The 14,757-nt window shown below is 47.2% G+C and overlaps 1 protein-coding gene across 1 annotated transcript; it reads left to right on the plus strand.

Annotated features, from left to right (window-relative positions):
- Window positions 1-3,031: 3,031 nt before the first annotated feature.
- Ucma (upper zone of growth plate and cartilage matrix associated) lies at window positions 3,032-11,962 on the plus strand. Its single transcript, XM_057788036.1, has 5 exons — window positions 3,032-3,168; window positions 3,511-3,576; window positions 3,667-3,762; window positions 7,573-7,671; window positions 11,576-11,962. The coding sequence occupies exons 1-5, from the start codon at window positions 3,111-3,113 to the stop codon at window positions 11,671-11,673; spliced, it is 417 nt and encodes a 138-aa protein (XP_057644019.1). The 5' UTR covers window positions 3,032-3,110; the 3' UTR covers window positions 11,674-11,962.
- Window positions 11,963-14,757: the final 2,795 nt, after the last annotated feature.

A 14,757-nucleotide genomic window follows, 5' to 3' on the forward strand; every position in this document is an offset into this window, starting at 1 on the left:
ACACACACCCTGAAACAGGAGAGGCTGACAACTGGGCACACAGACCTCAGGGCCAGGCGACTTGGGCTTAATTCTAGCTCTGGATTTACTGAACTTTGTGGTTGAGCAATCACTTTACCTCCCTATTCCTTAATCCTCTCCTCTGTGATACAGATTGACAGGAGAATCAGCGTCGAGGCATCCAAAGTCCTTGCAATGAGGTCTGTCAGGCTCTGAGCGCGTTCTGTGTGTTGACCTCAGATGGTAATGAGTCATTGCCTAACAACCCAAGGGCTACTTAAGGTCATCCTTCAAGGTTGTGCAGGATGAAGAGATGAGACTAAAGCGATGGTGAGACGGAGGAGGAGGATGCAGTCAGACGTGGCAGGTGGTCTTTGAAGAGGTCAGAAGCAGCAGGGATGACAAGGAGAGAGAGAATAAACACCAGGGTGTGCTAAAAAGCTAAGGGCAGGAGGGGTTGAGGTGTGCCCGCTCACAGGCAGGTGGCTGCTGAGTTTCTGATTTGGATAACTGGGTGGATGGATGGTGGGATCCTTTATGGAGATGGAGAAGACAGAACAAAGAGAAAGTGTACAAGTCATGTCACTGGCCACATCTTGTATATGGTACTTATGGAATCCAAACCAGGCCTTTATCATGATCATCATCACTACTACTATGACTATTATTATTTATATTATTTGTACACAATAATTTCATGTTAAATACATATATATATATATTCTTTTGATCATATTCACCCTGCTTTTCTTCTTTTGTCCCCTCCTGCCTCCCAATAGTTGTCCTTACCTCCAATGTAAGCTATATGTTACATGAAATATGCATGTCATATAGTATTGTATATTCAATCTATGTTCCACCTGTGAGACTCAGACTCACAGAGATCCACCTGCCCCTGCCTCACAAGTGCTGGGACTAAAGGCGTGCGCCATTGCTCCCAGGCTGTGTCTGCCTGCCTTGTCTTAACGTAACGCGATGATCTTCATTCAGTTTCATGTTTTCCTGCAGATGACATAATGTCTATTTTCCTTATAGTTGAAATAAAACCCCATTGTGGGTATCTTCCTCCCTGCCTCTTCCTCTGTGTGTGTGGGAAGTACTTGTTAGTGTGTACATACGTGCAGAGATGTGCGGTTGCTCCCAGGAATCTTTTCTTGATTACTTTTTTTTTTTTTTTTTGAGACTGAGTGTCTCCCTGAGCTCATTGGCTCCGCTGGGCGGGATGGCCAGTGAGCTTCTGTGATCTGACTGTCTCTGCATGCCTCAATCACTCCCTCCCCTGCCTTTTTACATCGGCTCTAGGGAGCCAGACCCAGGTCCTCCTGCTTGCATGGTGGAGATTTTACGAACTGAGTCATCTCCCCACGCCATCTTCTTTATCTATTTTATCTGTCACCTAGTTGAAAGACAACTAGGCTGATTTCATAACGTGGCTATTGCGAATAGTGTCACAGGTGTGTGGCTGTCTCTTTTGTACAGTGATGGTGATACCTTCGGGAATATACACAAGAGTCAAACTGAGTCTTCAGATTCCAGACCTAGAACTTTTCTTATTTGTGACCCTTCCAGTTGCTAGAGTTGTGACCTTTTCTTGCCTTGTTATACTACAGGGTGGACATCATGAATCGGCCAGTTCTGCTGTGCATCCAGCCTGGTGGGCAGCCCTGATACAGAATGAATGAAGACTGAAGATATGACCAGCTGGGTACCAATGGTTTGGGACAGAAAGTTCCGAGGGAACTGGGAGATCATGGGAAGCAGCTAAGGGCCATTTCTGGGACTGGCTCAGCATACTTAACACAAACCTAAGGCCAACAGCTTAGAAATGTGAGATTCACACTTAATTCTCCTCAGAGGACTCTAGTACTCTGCTCAGAGACTCCTGACTCTGGCCATTTTCTTCCAGGCTGCTCTAGGAGGGCAGCATGGGGGTTACTCTCTAAGCCTTTTGGCACAGACAACGTATATACAAAGCCCCAAAGTGGGAATAAGTGATTTTGGTGAAGTGGTAAAGTTTACCCCAAACGGACTGGTTGTTGACTGATAAAGGGGTGTGGGAGAAAGTCAGCACTCAATAAGTCTGTGGTTGAATGGGAGGATCTTTCCATGGTCATGGGTAGACAGGGATGTCAAGGTTGCCACAGGTATTTCCCACATCTACTGTTTCACCTAGGATTCCTGTCAAAATGGCTCTGCCCTACGGCCCATTCCTCTTCCGGGACTGTGTGCTCATATACTCATCCACCACTTCCAGTCCTCTGCAGGTGCAGCAAGCACTCTTTAGCTAAGTCATCTCCCCAGCGCAGCAATAAAGATGCGTAACTATTTTGCTAGTGTTGTCTACTGAAACCTCAGCAAACCTAGAGTTCCATGTTTTAAAGCTGTTATAACTAATTCATGAAGTTTGCAGTTCTGGGAATTGAACCTAGAGCCTCTCACATACCAGGGAAAACTCCGTGCTACTGGGCTATACTCCCAGGCCAAAGGCTTCATGTTTTTCTTGACAAACATCACCCCAGAGAACAATGGACCAAGTGAGGAAATCCTGTAGGTATCATCAGAATGGCCCCCACGTCTCAGTGAGCATCACCAGACATTAGAGTATACTCCAGGCGTTAGGGGCCATCCTTGTCTGATATTTGGATGTAATGATCTATGAGAACTCCGTATGTTTCAGCCACGGTTACCAGGGTCCTACCCTCCCTTGAGCAAAGGCAAAGAACTCATTCAAACATGCCACTGGTCTCCCCCACCCTGACTCAGGCTAAGTATTCTTCAGAGAACCTCCTCGGGCATGGTTGTTGGAAAGGACACTTCAAATCTGTCCCTGCCAGGGCCCCCACCAACTACAAGCTCTGCTTCTTAGCAGGTTTTGCCAGGCGCCAAAAACATCTCCAGTGCTCTGGCCAGGAGCGGCCAATGGAAACCACAGCCAGGACCCCTCCCACTCCCCCTCAGTGGCACCCCAGCTTCCTGCCTCCTGTCTCTCTTTCCTGCCTGTCTGCCGGACTCAGAAGTGAAGATTCACTGGGCAGCAGCTTCAGCAGTACTGGAGGCTCCAAGACACTGCATCTCATCTGCCCTGTGGTCTCTGGAGGCGCACTCCAAAGATGTCCTGGAGACAAGCCATCCTCCTGTCGTCTCTCTTGGCCATGGTGCTCCTGTGTAGTAAGTAGGGAGGGCTGAAGGGTGGGCTGTGTCAGCTACATAGTAAGATCTTCTCTGTATAGAACAGCTTGCTCAGGTGGCATGGGTAGGAAGAGATATTAAGGTAGCTATTCTTGGTGTGTGTGTGTACAAGATAATATAACACTGAGAAAAATAGCAAAGATAACAAATAGGAAACAAGTCAGCTCACACGGTAGATTCCATAAAGATTGGCTATGGGGCTGGTATATTGAGGGGCAGAGGGTACCAAATGTAGTCTAAACAAATCACTGCACCCAGAATCATTGAAGCCCCACCGGGGCCTCTGGTGCTGCAGCCTTTCCCTGTACCCTACCCCCACAGTGCTTCAAGAGGGGACCTGTGCCTCTGTGGGCAGCAGCCAGGCAGTCGGAGAAGAGGCGCAGGAGGGTGAGTCTATGGGCTATCCCTACACACGGGACAGGTGGATCCTCCTCCTCCACCCTGTGCTGGTTGTGAAGAACGCTTTTCTGGTTTCAGGTATGAAACAGAAGATTTTCATGCCAGAGTCTGATGCCTCGAATTTCCTCAAGAGGCGTGGCAAGCGGTCTCCCAAGTCCCAAGATGAAGTCAATGGTAAGTATGCCAGATGATCTCCCTCCCACAATGGAATACCAAAGCTCTTGGATGTTAGGTTCACTAGAGCTCCAAATGATCAACAGTGTCATATTTGGGGTCAGTGATATAGCCAAATGGGTGAAGGGGCCCCGAATTCAATCCCTGGAACCCACACAGTAGAAGGAGACAACTGACTCCTACAAGTTGGCCTCTGACCTCCGTGTGCACACTGTGTCCCGTGTCCCTAACAGGTGAAATAAAAATGTAGGAACTGGTTGTCGGTCACAGGTTGGATCAATGTGGCATTAAGGTAAGGAACAATAAAAACGGGCTACCTCAAGAGCACCAAGATGATGTATTTAGACGGTGATAAAAACTCAGGGTACCGGTACTAGGGCTCCAAGTGCTAAGAAGAGGGGGCTTGGTGACAGTTCTGCTGCAGAGTGGCCTCAGCCATTCCTTCCCTCTGATTCCAATTCCCTTATCTATAGACCCAGGAAAGACGCCTCAAATTTAGGGCAATGTAGCAAAAGAGGGGGCCGGTGTTTGTTTGTTTTTCTGCAGTTTAATTGTCTGTGAATTTCAGAGTCTCCAGGACTCTGAAGTCTGGTTCTTGACCTTCCAACCCAGCAGGGACTGAACTTTCCTCCCCCTTAATTGATTCTTCCAAAGCTCTGAGCTCAGACCATCCTGGCTGAGTCTGTGGCTTGATTCTTTCCTTGTGCATGTGGATGAATGAACTCTTTGTGTCCCTTACCACGGTCTGCAAGGTGACTTCTTGCTCAGTAAAAACTGGAGGATTATTTTCAAACGACGGGGAAAGAATGGAGATGGAAGTGCTTGCAGATCCTTCTTTTTTTAAGATTGGAGAAGTCTAAGCAACCACAGTAGGCATATTGCCAGACCTCACACAGGTTGAAATTTGAAGTAGGTCAATGTCAAGCAATACTGAAAGCCTGTGCTAGAGGTTCAGACTTTGCAGCCACAGAAGCAACCTCTGGCAGATACTGGGGAAGGAAACAGGTGTGGACAGGCAATTATCTTCTGTCCTGTGAAACTGAGTCAGAATAATGAGGTGTGCAATTAAGCCTGAGCTCTCTCACCTTGGAAGGCAGCTCAGGCAGGCAGGTAGTCGGGGAGGTCCAACATATCCAAGTGAATACCCAGGTCTTCACAGAACGGTATCAGCCGTCACTGGGACAACTTCTGTGGATAGGTGGAGAAGCATCACCTTTGAATTAATCTGAACTTGGAACTGCTTTAGAAAAAGAATTGGATGTGTGTGTGTGTGTGTGTGTGTGTGTGTGTATACATGTGGGGACCAGAAGACAATTTCAGGAGTTATCTCTAAGCCGCTGTTCACTTTTTTAAGGCAGAGTCTCTCAGTGGCCTGGAACTTGCCAGATAGTCTAATCTGGTTGACCAGCAAGCCCCTTGGATGTTTCCCCCATCCAAGCTCTGGGATTACAACTGTATGGCACCATGCCCAGTTACTTTTTGAAAATGCATACAATAGGTATGCTACATCCCATGAAACATCATTTTGGCAGAGCATGGCATCATTCTTTGGTGCTGTTATGTCAGATGGCCAATTGTTGGATGGTTTATGAAGATGCTTCTTTAGAAACGGGTAGTCACTCATGATGTCCTTCCTAAACCTGAGTGCTCCTGCTGCAGCTTCCTGACATCTGGAGCCACATCAGAGTCTCCAGGGGGTCAGAAGGAGACACTGCCATGTGAGGTGCTGCCTCCATTACATCACCGCACCTCTCTGAGCCCGAGGAATCTGTAGGATGTGGAGATGGGCTGAACCATGCATGAACCATTTCTGCCAGGATAAAGTTTTCTGCCACTGTAAATAAAGACAGAACTTTGGGAAGAAACATAGACTTCCCTCAGAAGTCTGTACTAAGGCAAATTCACAGGTAACCTGGCTTTAATGAGTCAATTAGCACTCATATTTACTTATGAATATAAGCTTCTTGCTTCCAGGAGAAATTTGAGGTTTTCTTTTTTTTCTTTTTTTCTCTACACCCTTATTTTTCTCTTCTTTCCTCCCTCAACATAGCAAAACAAAAATCCCACTCACCGGTTCACTCTGTGTTGTGTGTATGTGTGCATGTGCACGCCACAGTGTGTGCAGGGGTCAGAGGACAGTTTGTGGTTGCTGATTCTCTCCTTCCACCATTTAGATTCTGGGGCTCACACTCAGGTTGTCAGGCTTAGTGGTAAGCACCTTGCTGCTGAACCATCTTCCTGCCCCCCTTTTTCTCTCTTCTCTTCTCTCCACCTCCTTCTCCCCAGTACTAGGCATTGACTTCAAGGCCTTGTGCCTTGTCCAACACTCCATACCATGGAGTGGTGATGGGGACTGTGGTTGCCTTAGCTTTTCTGCTTCTCGTTTTCCTCTTGCATATCTGTGTTGGAGGGCAACAAGCGCCATAGTCCAAACCATGACGTGAGGGGACCCTTGAGAATGTGAGGCAATCTCAGGGGCCCACTCTTCCTGAAGTGCATAACCCACAGGCCTCCAGTGTGTTTTCCAGCTGAAGGACACATTATAAGAACCTTTAAAGTAAAGAGCTTTAAATAGCACCTTCCAGAACATCACAGCTCTCAGACTTTTATTATAGACGCTATCATGTTTGGTACAAACTAATTTGAATATTACTGTTATTTTGCAATGTTGGGAATTGAACCTTAGGACTTGAACATTCTAGGCAAGCGCTCTACCATGGCGTCACACATGATTCTACACCCTTCTTAACTGCGACGCGGTTGTTCCTCTTAAGAAGTGGAAGGATAGCATCTTCCTATATCTGCTTTACTTTTTCAGTGACATTTATGTATTTGTTTTGTGTGTGTGTATTTTGTGTGCAGCAGGGGCTCATCTGCGATGGTGCACAAGCGGAGGTCAGAGGGCAGCTAGTGGGGTTGGTTCTCTCCTACCATATGGGTCCTAGGGACTGAATCACATTGTCAGGCTTGGTGACAGGCACTTTCAGCCACTGAGGCGTCTGGCCAGCCCCTCTTATCTACCCTTTTCATCTCAGTGCTAATCTCTAATCTCACATCCTTGCTGCCACAGGGGCTCAGAATGGACTAGAAGGTATTCATCAATGTGAGATTAACTTTCTTTCTTTCTTTTTTTTTTTTTGGTTTTTTGAGACAGGGTTTCTCTGTGGTTTTAGAGCCTGTCTTGGAACTAGCTCTTGTAGACCAGGCTGGTCTCGAACTCACAGAGATCCGCCTGCCTCTGCCTCCCAAGTGCTGGGATTAAAGGCATGCGCCACCACCGCCCGGCCTGAGATTAACTTTCACAAATCTTTATTTTTACTTTATATGTATGACCAGAATAAGGACACTGGATTTCCTGGAATTGGAGTTGCCAATGGTTGGGAGCTGCTACATGGGTGCTTAGAATCCAACCTAGGTCCTCTGGTAGAGCAGCCAGTGCTCTTAACTGCTGAGCCATCTCTCCAGCCCCAAAATTAATTTTAAGTCTGATTAATCTTTGGAGAGTTCATTTTCCATCATGGGAGTTAAAGTTTCTAAGTGGTCTGGTACTAGGGTCGCACAACTCACTTTGGGACCAGAGCCAAGGCACTTGCCCCGTTTGGGCCTCCATCTTCCCCTCTGCAAAATGGGGCAGCTGGATAGAGTCTCCCAGGCCCTTCACTGTTTAAAGTCCAGCTGAGGCATAAACCATTTCAGCAAAGCCCTTGGTCGCCCCTCTTCACATCAGATCCAGTCTCTCAGGCACACTGGGGGGTCCCTCACACACGTGCCCCCCTTGCTCCTTTCTCAAGAGCAACTCTGTCTTCACAGTGGAAAACAGACAGAAGCTGAGGAATGACGAGCTGCGGAGAGAGTACTATGAGGAACAAAGGAACGAGTTTGAGAACTTCGTGGAGGAACAAAGAGATGGTAAGAGCTCTCGGGCAGCATCGTTACGGGAGGAGAGCATGGTGAGCAAGGCCAGGCTTGCCCCCATGTTCCCCTGATGTCTCCACCTTCTGAGGCTGGGGCCACTGTGTCTGCCCAGTAGTCTACATGGATTTTGATCCTCTCGTCTTCACACTTGTATGTGGCAAGATCTCTCCAGCCTATAACAATACTCTGGTCAAAAGAACTGGCCACACAAAAGCACTTGTTCTTTTTTAATATTTATTTATTTATTTATTTATTTATTTATTTATTTATTTATTTACCATGCCTCATACCTGACTCGTAATAGCTATAGTCCAATAGCAACATGGATCCTAAAGGTTCCCCACCCCCATGGGTCTCTGTGCCTCTCTTTACTCATCTGTTGGAGGTACCCTTTTTACTAAGCCTTCGCTCTCATTGATAGAGTAGAAAAAATGTAGAGAGTTCGAGGGCTCTTTTGAGGCAATGGGAATCTTCTTCCTACGTACGGGACTCCGATCTGCCCCCAGGACATGTTCACACCAGGCCTCATAGGAGGAGGTGCTGGTGGGAGACAGGAGTTCAGGAAGGTTCTGTCTGCACTACAGCTGACTAGTGGTCTCAAGTGTCACCCACAGCAAACATCCATAGAGACTCTTAATGGAGAGAAAGGGAGAGAAAGAAGGAAGAGAGATGGAAGAAGGGGGAGATGAGAGGCCTGGTGGTGGTGGTGCATGTCTTTAATCCCAGCATTCTGGAGACAGAGGCAGGCAGAGCTCTGTGAGTTCAAGGCTATCCTGGTCTACAGAGCAAGTGCCAGGACAGGCTCCAAAGCTACACAGATAAACCCTGCCTCGAAAAACAAAACAAAACTAACAAAAGTGGAAGGGGAGCCTGGAGAGATGGAGAAGAATGAAAATATAAACATTTCTCTTTGAGTCTTTTCCAATTTCAAGCCTGATGTGTCCCCACACAGTCTCTCGGAACTTCCTGGTGCATGAGCTTGGGTACAAAGCTTTTGTTCGGGTCTTGTCGGCTTCTGTTCTCCTGGCTTATGGGCTCTGATGGGTCAGGAGGTCCTTCCTCTAAGGGCACAGAGAAAAGGCTACTGCTAGAGACTGAGGGATGAAGCTGTGCCCAGTGCCCTGCAGTCGGCACCCAGCTAAGCCCTGCAAGCAGGTGTTGGGCTCTAATCCTAGGAAATCAAACTTTCTTGGGAACATAGTGTAAGGAACTCAGATTGTCACCTCAGGAGTAAATGCCTCAGTTAGAGATTTGTGGACCTTGGCGAGCAGCTGAGGAGAGCTGGCTTGTTTTTAAAACCTGGGGATTTAGAATCCAAGTTTGCTTCAGTGTGACTTACTCTCACTGTTCCTAATAACACTTGACACAGTGCCATATTAAACGCTTCAGGCCTTTTCCAGGCCTGGTGGTGCTGGCATGGAATCCCAGCACTTACTTGGTGGATTGAAGCAGGGGAATCTTAGCCTTGAAGCCAGCCTGGGCTACATATTGGAACTGTCTCAAAGAAACAAAATGAAAACAAAACCAAAAAAGCAACCCTCCCCCCAAAAAAAACCCCAAATCAAACAAAATGTATTATTTTCAAATTTCTAGCATATGGATGGACAAAACCTCACGGTTTTCTCTTTCATGATGAGTTGGGATGTGGTGTTCAGAGGATACCAAAACTGTGGTCCTTGAGCCCCACCCACACAGCAAGGCAGAGGCTGCTTGGGGACTGCCACTCGAGTGCTGTTGGCTTCGAGCATTTGTAGGATAATCTCTGCATCATCTTCATTTCACAGTCTGAAAGAGTGAGCTTAGGGAAGGTCCACAGTCACGCATGGCGATGTACAGGAGACGCCCTAGGATGGTGTGCAGGGTGTGCGGGCAAGTTGCAGTTCTTCATTGTGAGAAATCACACTCATGGAGGCTTTGGGGGATCTTCCCATGGGTCCGCAAGGGTGAAGGAATGGGCAGTGAGAAAGAGAGCGACCTGAAGGGTCTCTCCAGAGCTTGATAAAGGAAGGGGAAAGAGAGCCAGCCTAGCTCACCATAGAATCAATTTTTGAAAAAAGTCAAACTCATTGCCACCTCACCCCACGCAGCCATTCTGCCCTGAGTACTGTCACAGTGATCCAGCTGCCCAAACTTGTTATCTTGCAGACACCTGCAGCCTTTTTCCTGTAAAATACTTTTATTTATATGATTTTTAAGGACTTTGGGCAGTGAATAATAACAATTATTGAAAGCTATAAACTAGGGCTGGAGAGATGGCTCAGAGGTTAAGAGCACTGACTGTTCTTCCAGAGGTCCTGAGTTCAATTCCCAGGAACCACATGGTGGCTCACAGCCATCTATAATGAGATCTGGCGCCCTCTTCTGGCATGCAAGCATCCGTGGAAGGAATGTTGTATACATAATAAATAAATCTTTAAAAAAAAAGCTATAAACTAGATGTAACAATTTTCAGTTAGATGCCCTTTTAAAATTATTATTAATTAAATATCTTCATTTATTTTATAGCCTGACTGTAGTTTCTCCTCCCTCCTCTTCTTCCATCCCCCACCCCATACCCCAATCCATTCCTCCTCCTGTTTCTGTTCAGAAAGGGATAGGCCTCCCATGGGTGTCAACAAAGCATGGCATATCAAGTTGAGGTAGGACTGAGCTCCTCTCCTTGTATTAAGGCTGGGCAAGGCAACCCAGTACAAGAAGTAGGTTCCCGAAATCAGCCAAAGCATTGGGGACAGGTTCTGTTCCTACCATTAGTAGCTCCACAAGTAGATCACACTACATCATTGTCACACATAAGTAGAGGGTGCGGGTTGGTCCCATGCCCCCAGCAGCTTGTTTTCTGAGCCCCATGACAACCTTTCAGTTCACAGCTTCATGCTAAGCCAATGAATGTCTGAGCTCTGCCAGTGAGCTGCTTCCTAAAAGGCACACCTTAACCAGCATCTATGTCAAAATCACAGCTCAGAGAAGAGTTGCTCCACTGAGAAATGTCTGGAAGGCTAACACCTCCACCAGGGCTGGGCTCTGTGTGTACCTGGTTGTTCCAAATACAGAAGGGGATTTCAGGGCAAAGGGGAGTACACAGAAATGAGACATTCTCAGTAGCCATGGTGCCTGACATGTGTGTTGCCTGCTCCTTTTCCGGTTAGTTTTGACAACAAAATTTTATTGTTGAAGCTTAGAAAACATAGAACACGCCAGGTATGGTGGCATGTACCCATAATTCCAGCACTCAGGAAGTTGATGCGGGACGATCATGAGTTCCAGGTCAGCCTTAAATGCATAAGATTTTTATCTCAAAAAAAGCAAAGCAAAACAGTTTATAGGGAAAATACATGAGACACCATTCCATGCTGTCAATAATTTCCATGTTTGCCTTTAAACTATTGTTATTGTGTGTGTGTGCGTGCACGTGCATGCTGTAGAAGTGAGAACAACTTGTGGGAGTTGAGTCTCTCCTTTCGTGTGGGTTTGAGGTGTAGAACTCAGATTGTTAGGCTTAACACCAAGCACTACCCCCAGACAACCCATCTCACTGGCCCTCGTACATGAGTTTTTCAAGGTGTGGCTTGTATCCCCATGTGGCCATGACATTACTTGCTAGTTTGATGTCTAGTTGTCTGTTTCAGCCTTTCCCCTCATTGCTGGGTAGTCTAGGTAAGACAGCTTGGATATCTTTGTCTCAGTTCTGCTGGCAACCAGCCATGATCTTTATCCCCTTGCCTGATCCAAAACCTGTGTACACATGCTCACCAGCCCCCATCAGCTCTGATCTCAGAAGTCTTCAGGGCACACAGGAATCTTGGCTTAATGTCCCTTTAGCAGATGCTGTGGGATGATTGACAACTAAAGCAGGGTTGGGTCCTCTCTATGCACAGTGACCTTTGTCTTTCCTCTTCAGAGCAGGAAGAGAGGACCAGGGAGGCGGTGGAGCAGTGGCGGCAGTGGCATTATGACGGCCTATACCCTCCCTACCTCTACAACCGCCATCACATCTGACCTCGATCTGAAGCAACTGAGGAAGACAGGCATGGCACCCGCCACCCATCTCCCCCCCACCTCCCGCCCACCTGCCTCTCTCCCACAGACAGGCCCACAAGGTGAAGTTCAGGGGTTGCCCAGGCCAACAGCTCCGGGGATGCACACCCTTTATTCTGATGTCTTACAATACCTGGCTTTTGTTTCTTTGTGGATTTTTTTTTTTTTGAGGTGAACAACCACCTATGTTTTCTCCCATCATCACATCGACGTGCTGTCCCCTTGTTTAGCCACTGGAAACAGGATTAGAATGCCCGTCTGATAGCACTGTTAAAAGGATTGCAGCAAAAGGTTTGCTTATGGCCTACTAATAAAGTTGCTGACTTAACCTTGTGTAGCGTTGGAACAAACCTCCAAGAGAGCCGTGTGTCCGTGTGTCGTGCTGAGCACATGCTCTAGACTGAGCTACACCTCTTCCCCTATCCCCCGCCCTAACTTTAAATACTGAAACACTGCACAGGCAGAATGGAGGACCCGCCCTCCTTCCAGGGCCTGGTACTCGCCTTTCAAAACTAGGAGAATCCAGCTTGGAGTACAAGGCCCATCACAGTTCACAGTGGGGTGATAAACTTCTGTAGTGCCACAGATACACAGCCATCTCTCTTCCCCCATTTCTCTTTCCTACGGGGATTTGTGGGGGCCTCTTTACCAGTAGCCTCAGTACAGTGGTCATGGTTCAGGTTGGTTCAGTTTCCACACGAGGAAGTAAGTCTCTGTCAGGTAGCAGGTACTCAGAGAATTTTCAGAGCTTCTAAGTTTTCCCTCCATAACTGTTTTGTATCAAAGCCAATGGTGTTCTCGGGGTGTGTGGCTAGTGTTGGTGTCCCTAATTCCTTACTCAAAAAAGGGGTGAAATGCAGGCCCTAATTTCTGTATTGTCAATCTAGAGATAGCAGCAATTTGAAACATTCACAGGTGAGTCTTGGAGAAGGGGCCCTTGAAACACACTCGGCTGCTGGTGCCATCACACCTCACCAGGCTCCAGTGCACACCCGCCTGCAGGATTTGTCTGTCCCTACCCCCAGTGCTTCTGCGTCAGGCCCAGCCCCAGAAAGGCTGTTCAGGAGCCCATTTATCTGCCACCATTTGTGTCGAGACTGCCACAAAAGCCCGAAGTTAAAAGGTTGGCATTTGATTTTGTGCTACTGGGAGGTGGTGGAAAGTTCTACAGGTGGGCCCAGAAGGAGGAGTTCTGGGACCTCACGGGGACCTGTGCACCTTGATGCCTTCCCATTCTCTCTCGCTGCTGACCATGAAATGAGTGCCACATGTTCCTGCCATGACAGGCCTCATGCAGAGCCACGAGACGGGTCAGCCGTGGACTGAAGCTTCAAAAACCAAGAAGGACCCTAACTCCTCTCTCTTTAGATACTGCTGGTCCCCAGGTATTTGTTGCAGGAGTGGAAGGCCAGCAGCTGTTGCTCCACGTTGCCCTCTGGATACGCTATGAAGCTGTACGTTAGCATGTACTAACACTGGGGAAAACTGGTATCAACGAAAAGCTTGGCAGGTACCTCGATATTTGATAGCTATTTTTATTACATTACCGGAGGGTGCTGAGGTTACCAGCACTCCCAAGGAATGGGCATCTCAATGTTGAGATAGATCTCAACAGAAAGGATCTGGCTTCTCGTGGAAACTGGATGAGAACGCATTCGGGTTTGAGCAGACCAAAATTCGGAGATGTTCCTCTCTAATTTACTAGAGACTCACACAGATTCCACCTGATTCCTGCCCCATCCCCAAATGACAGAATAAGAGCCCAAAAACCGTTATTAATTCCCAAGTTTGTTTTCTTGGGGGTGGCTCCTGTAGGTATCTGATCCACTTACAATGGAAATCCTAGACTGATCCACCTTCATTCATACCTTCTGGGCCACCAAACATGAAGGGTGGTGAACCTTTCTAATGGGCCTAACCTTTCTAATAATGGCTTAGGCTGCTGTGAGTTTAGGTGGCTGGATTATATGTTGTTGGGCTAATGATCCAAGGGAGGTTGGACTGTGGTCACTTTTGGTTAGCCAGGAGCTAGATGACAAGACAGGCCTTGAGAACTTTCCTCTTTGACGGGTAATTAGGAAGAAAGGTGCTTTCTAAATTGACTACAGTTGTCTCTCGGTATCCGAGAAGACTGGGTCTCAGACTAACCAGTGTCTAAAGATGCTCATTTCCTGTCATAAGCCACATGTTGGGGTGACAGCTGTAGGGGGTCCAACCTCGATAGAATTAGCACGTTCCAGGGTAGGAGCGTGATGATTAGAATTATTTAGCAAAAGGAACAAATATATGGGAGAAATAAACACAGAGCAGCACTGGGAGAGAAATTCAGTGAATACTGAATTCGCCCATGTTTATTTTCCACAGGCTTATATACTCCACTCTGAAAGGGGAGGGGAGACTTCGTTAACATGATATAAGGAATAGACCAAGTATCCTGCAAGCAGCCACTCCTGGAACTTCCTGCCAATCTCCTTGAAGGAGCAGGAATAGCCTTGAATTCTCTGACCTTTGGTCAAGTAGAGTGGACGCACCTCTACACTCAAATTAACCACCCCCTAGGTCAGGATTTCTTATTTGTTGTCACAACTGTTGTCAACGACTCTGAGAGAGCAAGAATAAACTTCAAACTCTGACCTTTAATTTCTCTGTAGCTTTTTGGTTCCTATCCTGGAACTTGCTCTTGTAGACCAGGCTGGCCTCGAACTCACAGAGATCCGCCTGCCTCTGCCTCCCAAGTGCTGAGATTAAAGGCGTGCGCCACCACCGCCTGGACCCTGATGAGTTCTTATGTAAACCACGTGTGCACAACCCCTTCCCCCAACATCTTGTATGTTCCAGTTCATCTCTAGATTATGTAAAGGTAATACAATGTAAATGGTTTTATTCTCGAACTATTATTTTTAGAACAATGACAAAAATGTCTTAAGTTAGTGCAGAAGCAATCTTTATCTCAAATGCTTTTAATCTGTGGTTGTTGAGCTGGTAAACACAAAACCCACACGCATCTGGGTTACACACCCAGCTGGGCAACAGAAGAAAGGTAAA

Source organism: Chionomys nivalis, chromosome 13 (assembly GCF_950005125.1).
Source record: "Chionomys nivalis chromosome 13, mChiNiv1.1, whole genome shotgun sequence".
In the NCBI taxonomy this organism is placed as follows: domain Eukaryota; kingdom Metazoa; phylum Chordata; class Mammalia; order Rodentia; family Cricetidae; genus Chionomys; species Chionomys nivalis.

Coding starts and splice junctions, on each gene's coding strand:
- Ucma (XM_057788036.1), top strand. CDS start 3,111: ATGTCCTGGAGACAAGCCATCCTCCTGTCGTCTCTCTTGGCCATGGTG. Junction 3,169..3,510: donor GGCCATGGTGCTCCTGTGTA/GTAAGTAGGGAG, acceptor CTACCCCCACAG/TGCTTCAAGAGGGGACCTGT. Junction 3,763..7,572: donor GTCCCAAGATGAAGTCAATG/GTAAGTATGCCA, acceptor CTGTCTTCACAG/TGGAAAACAGACAGAAGCTG.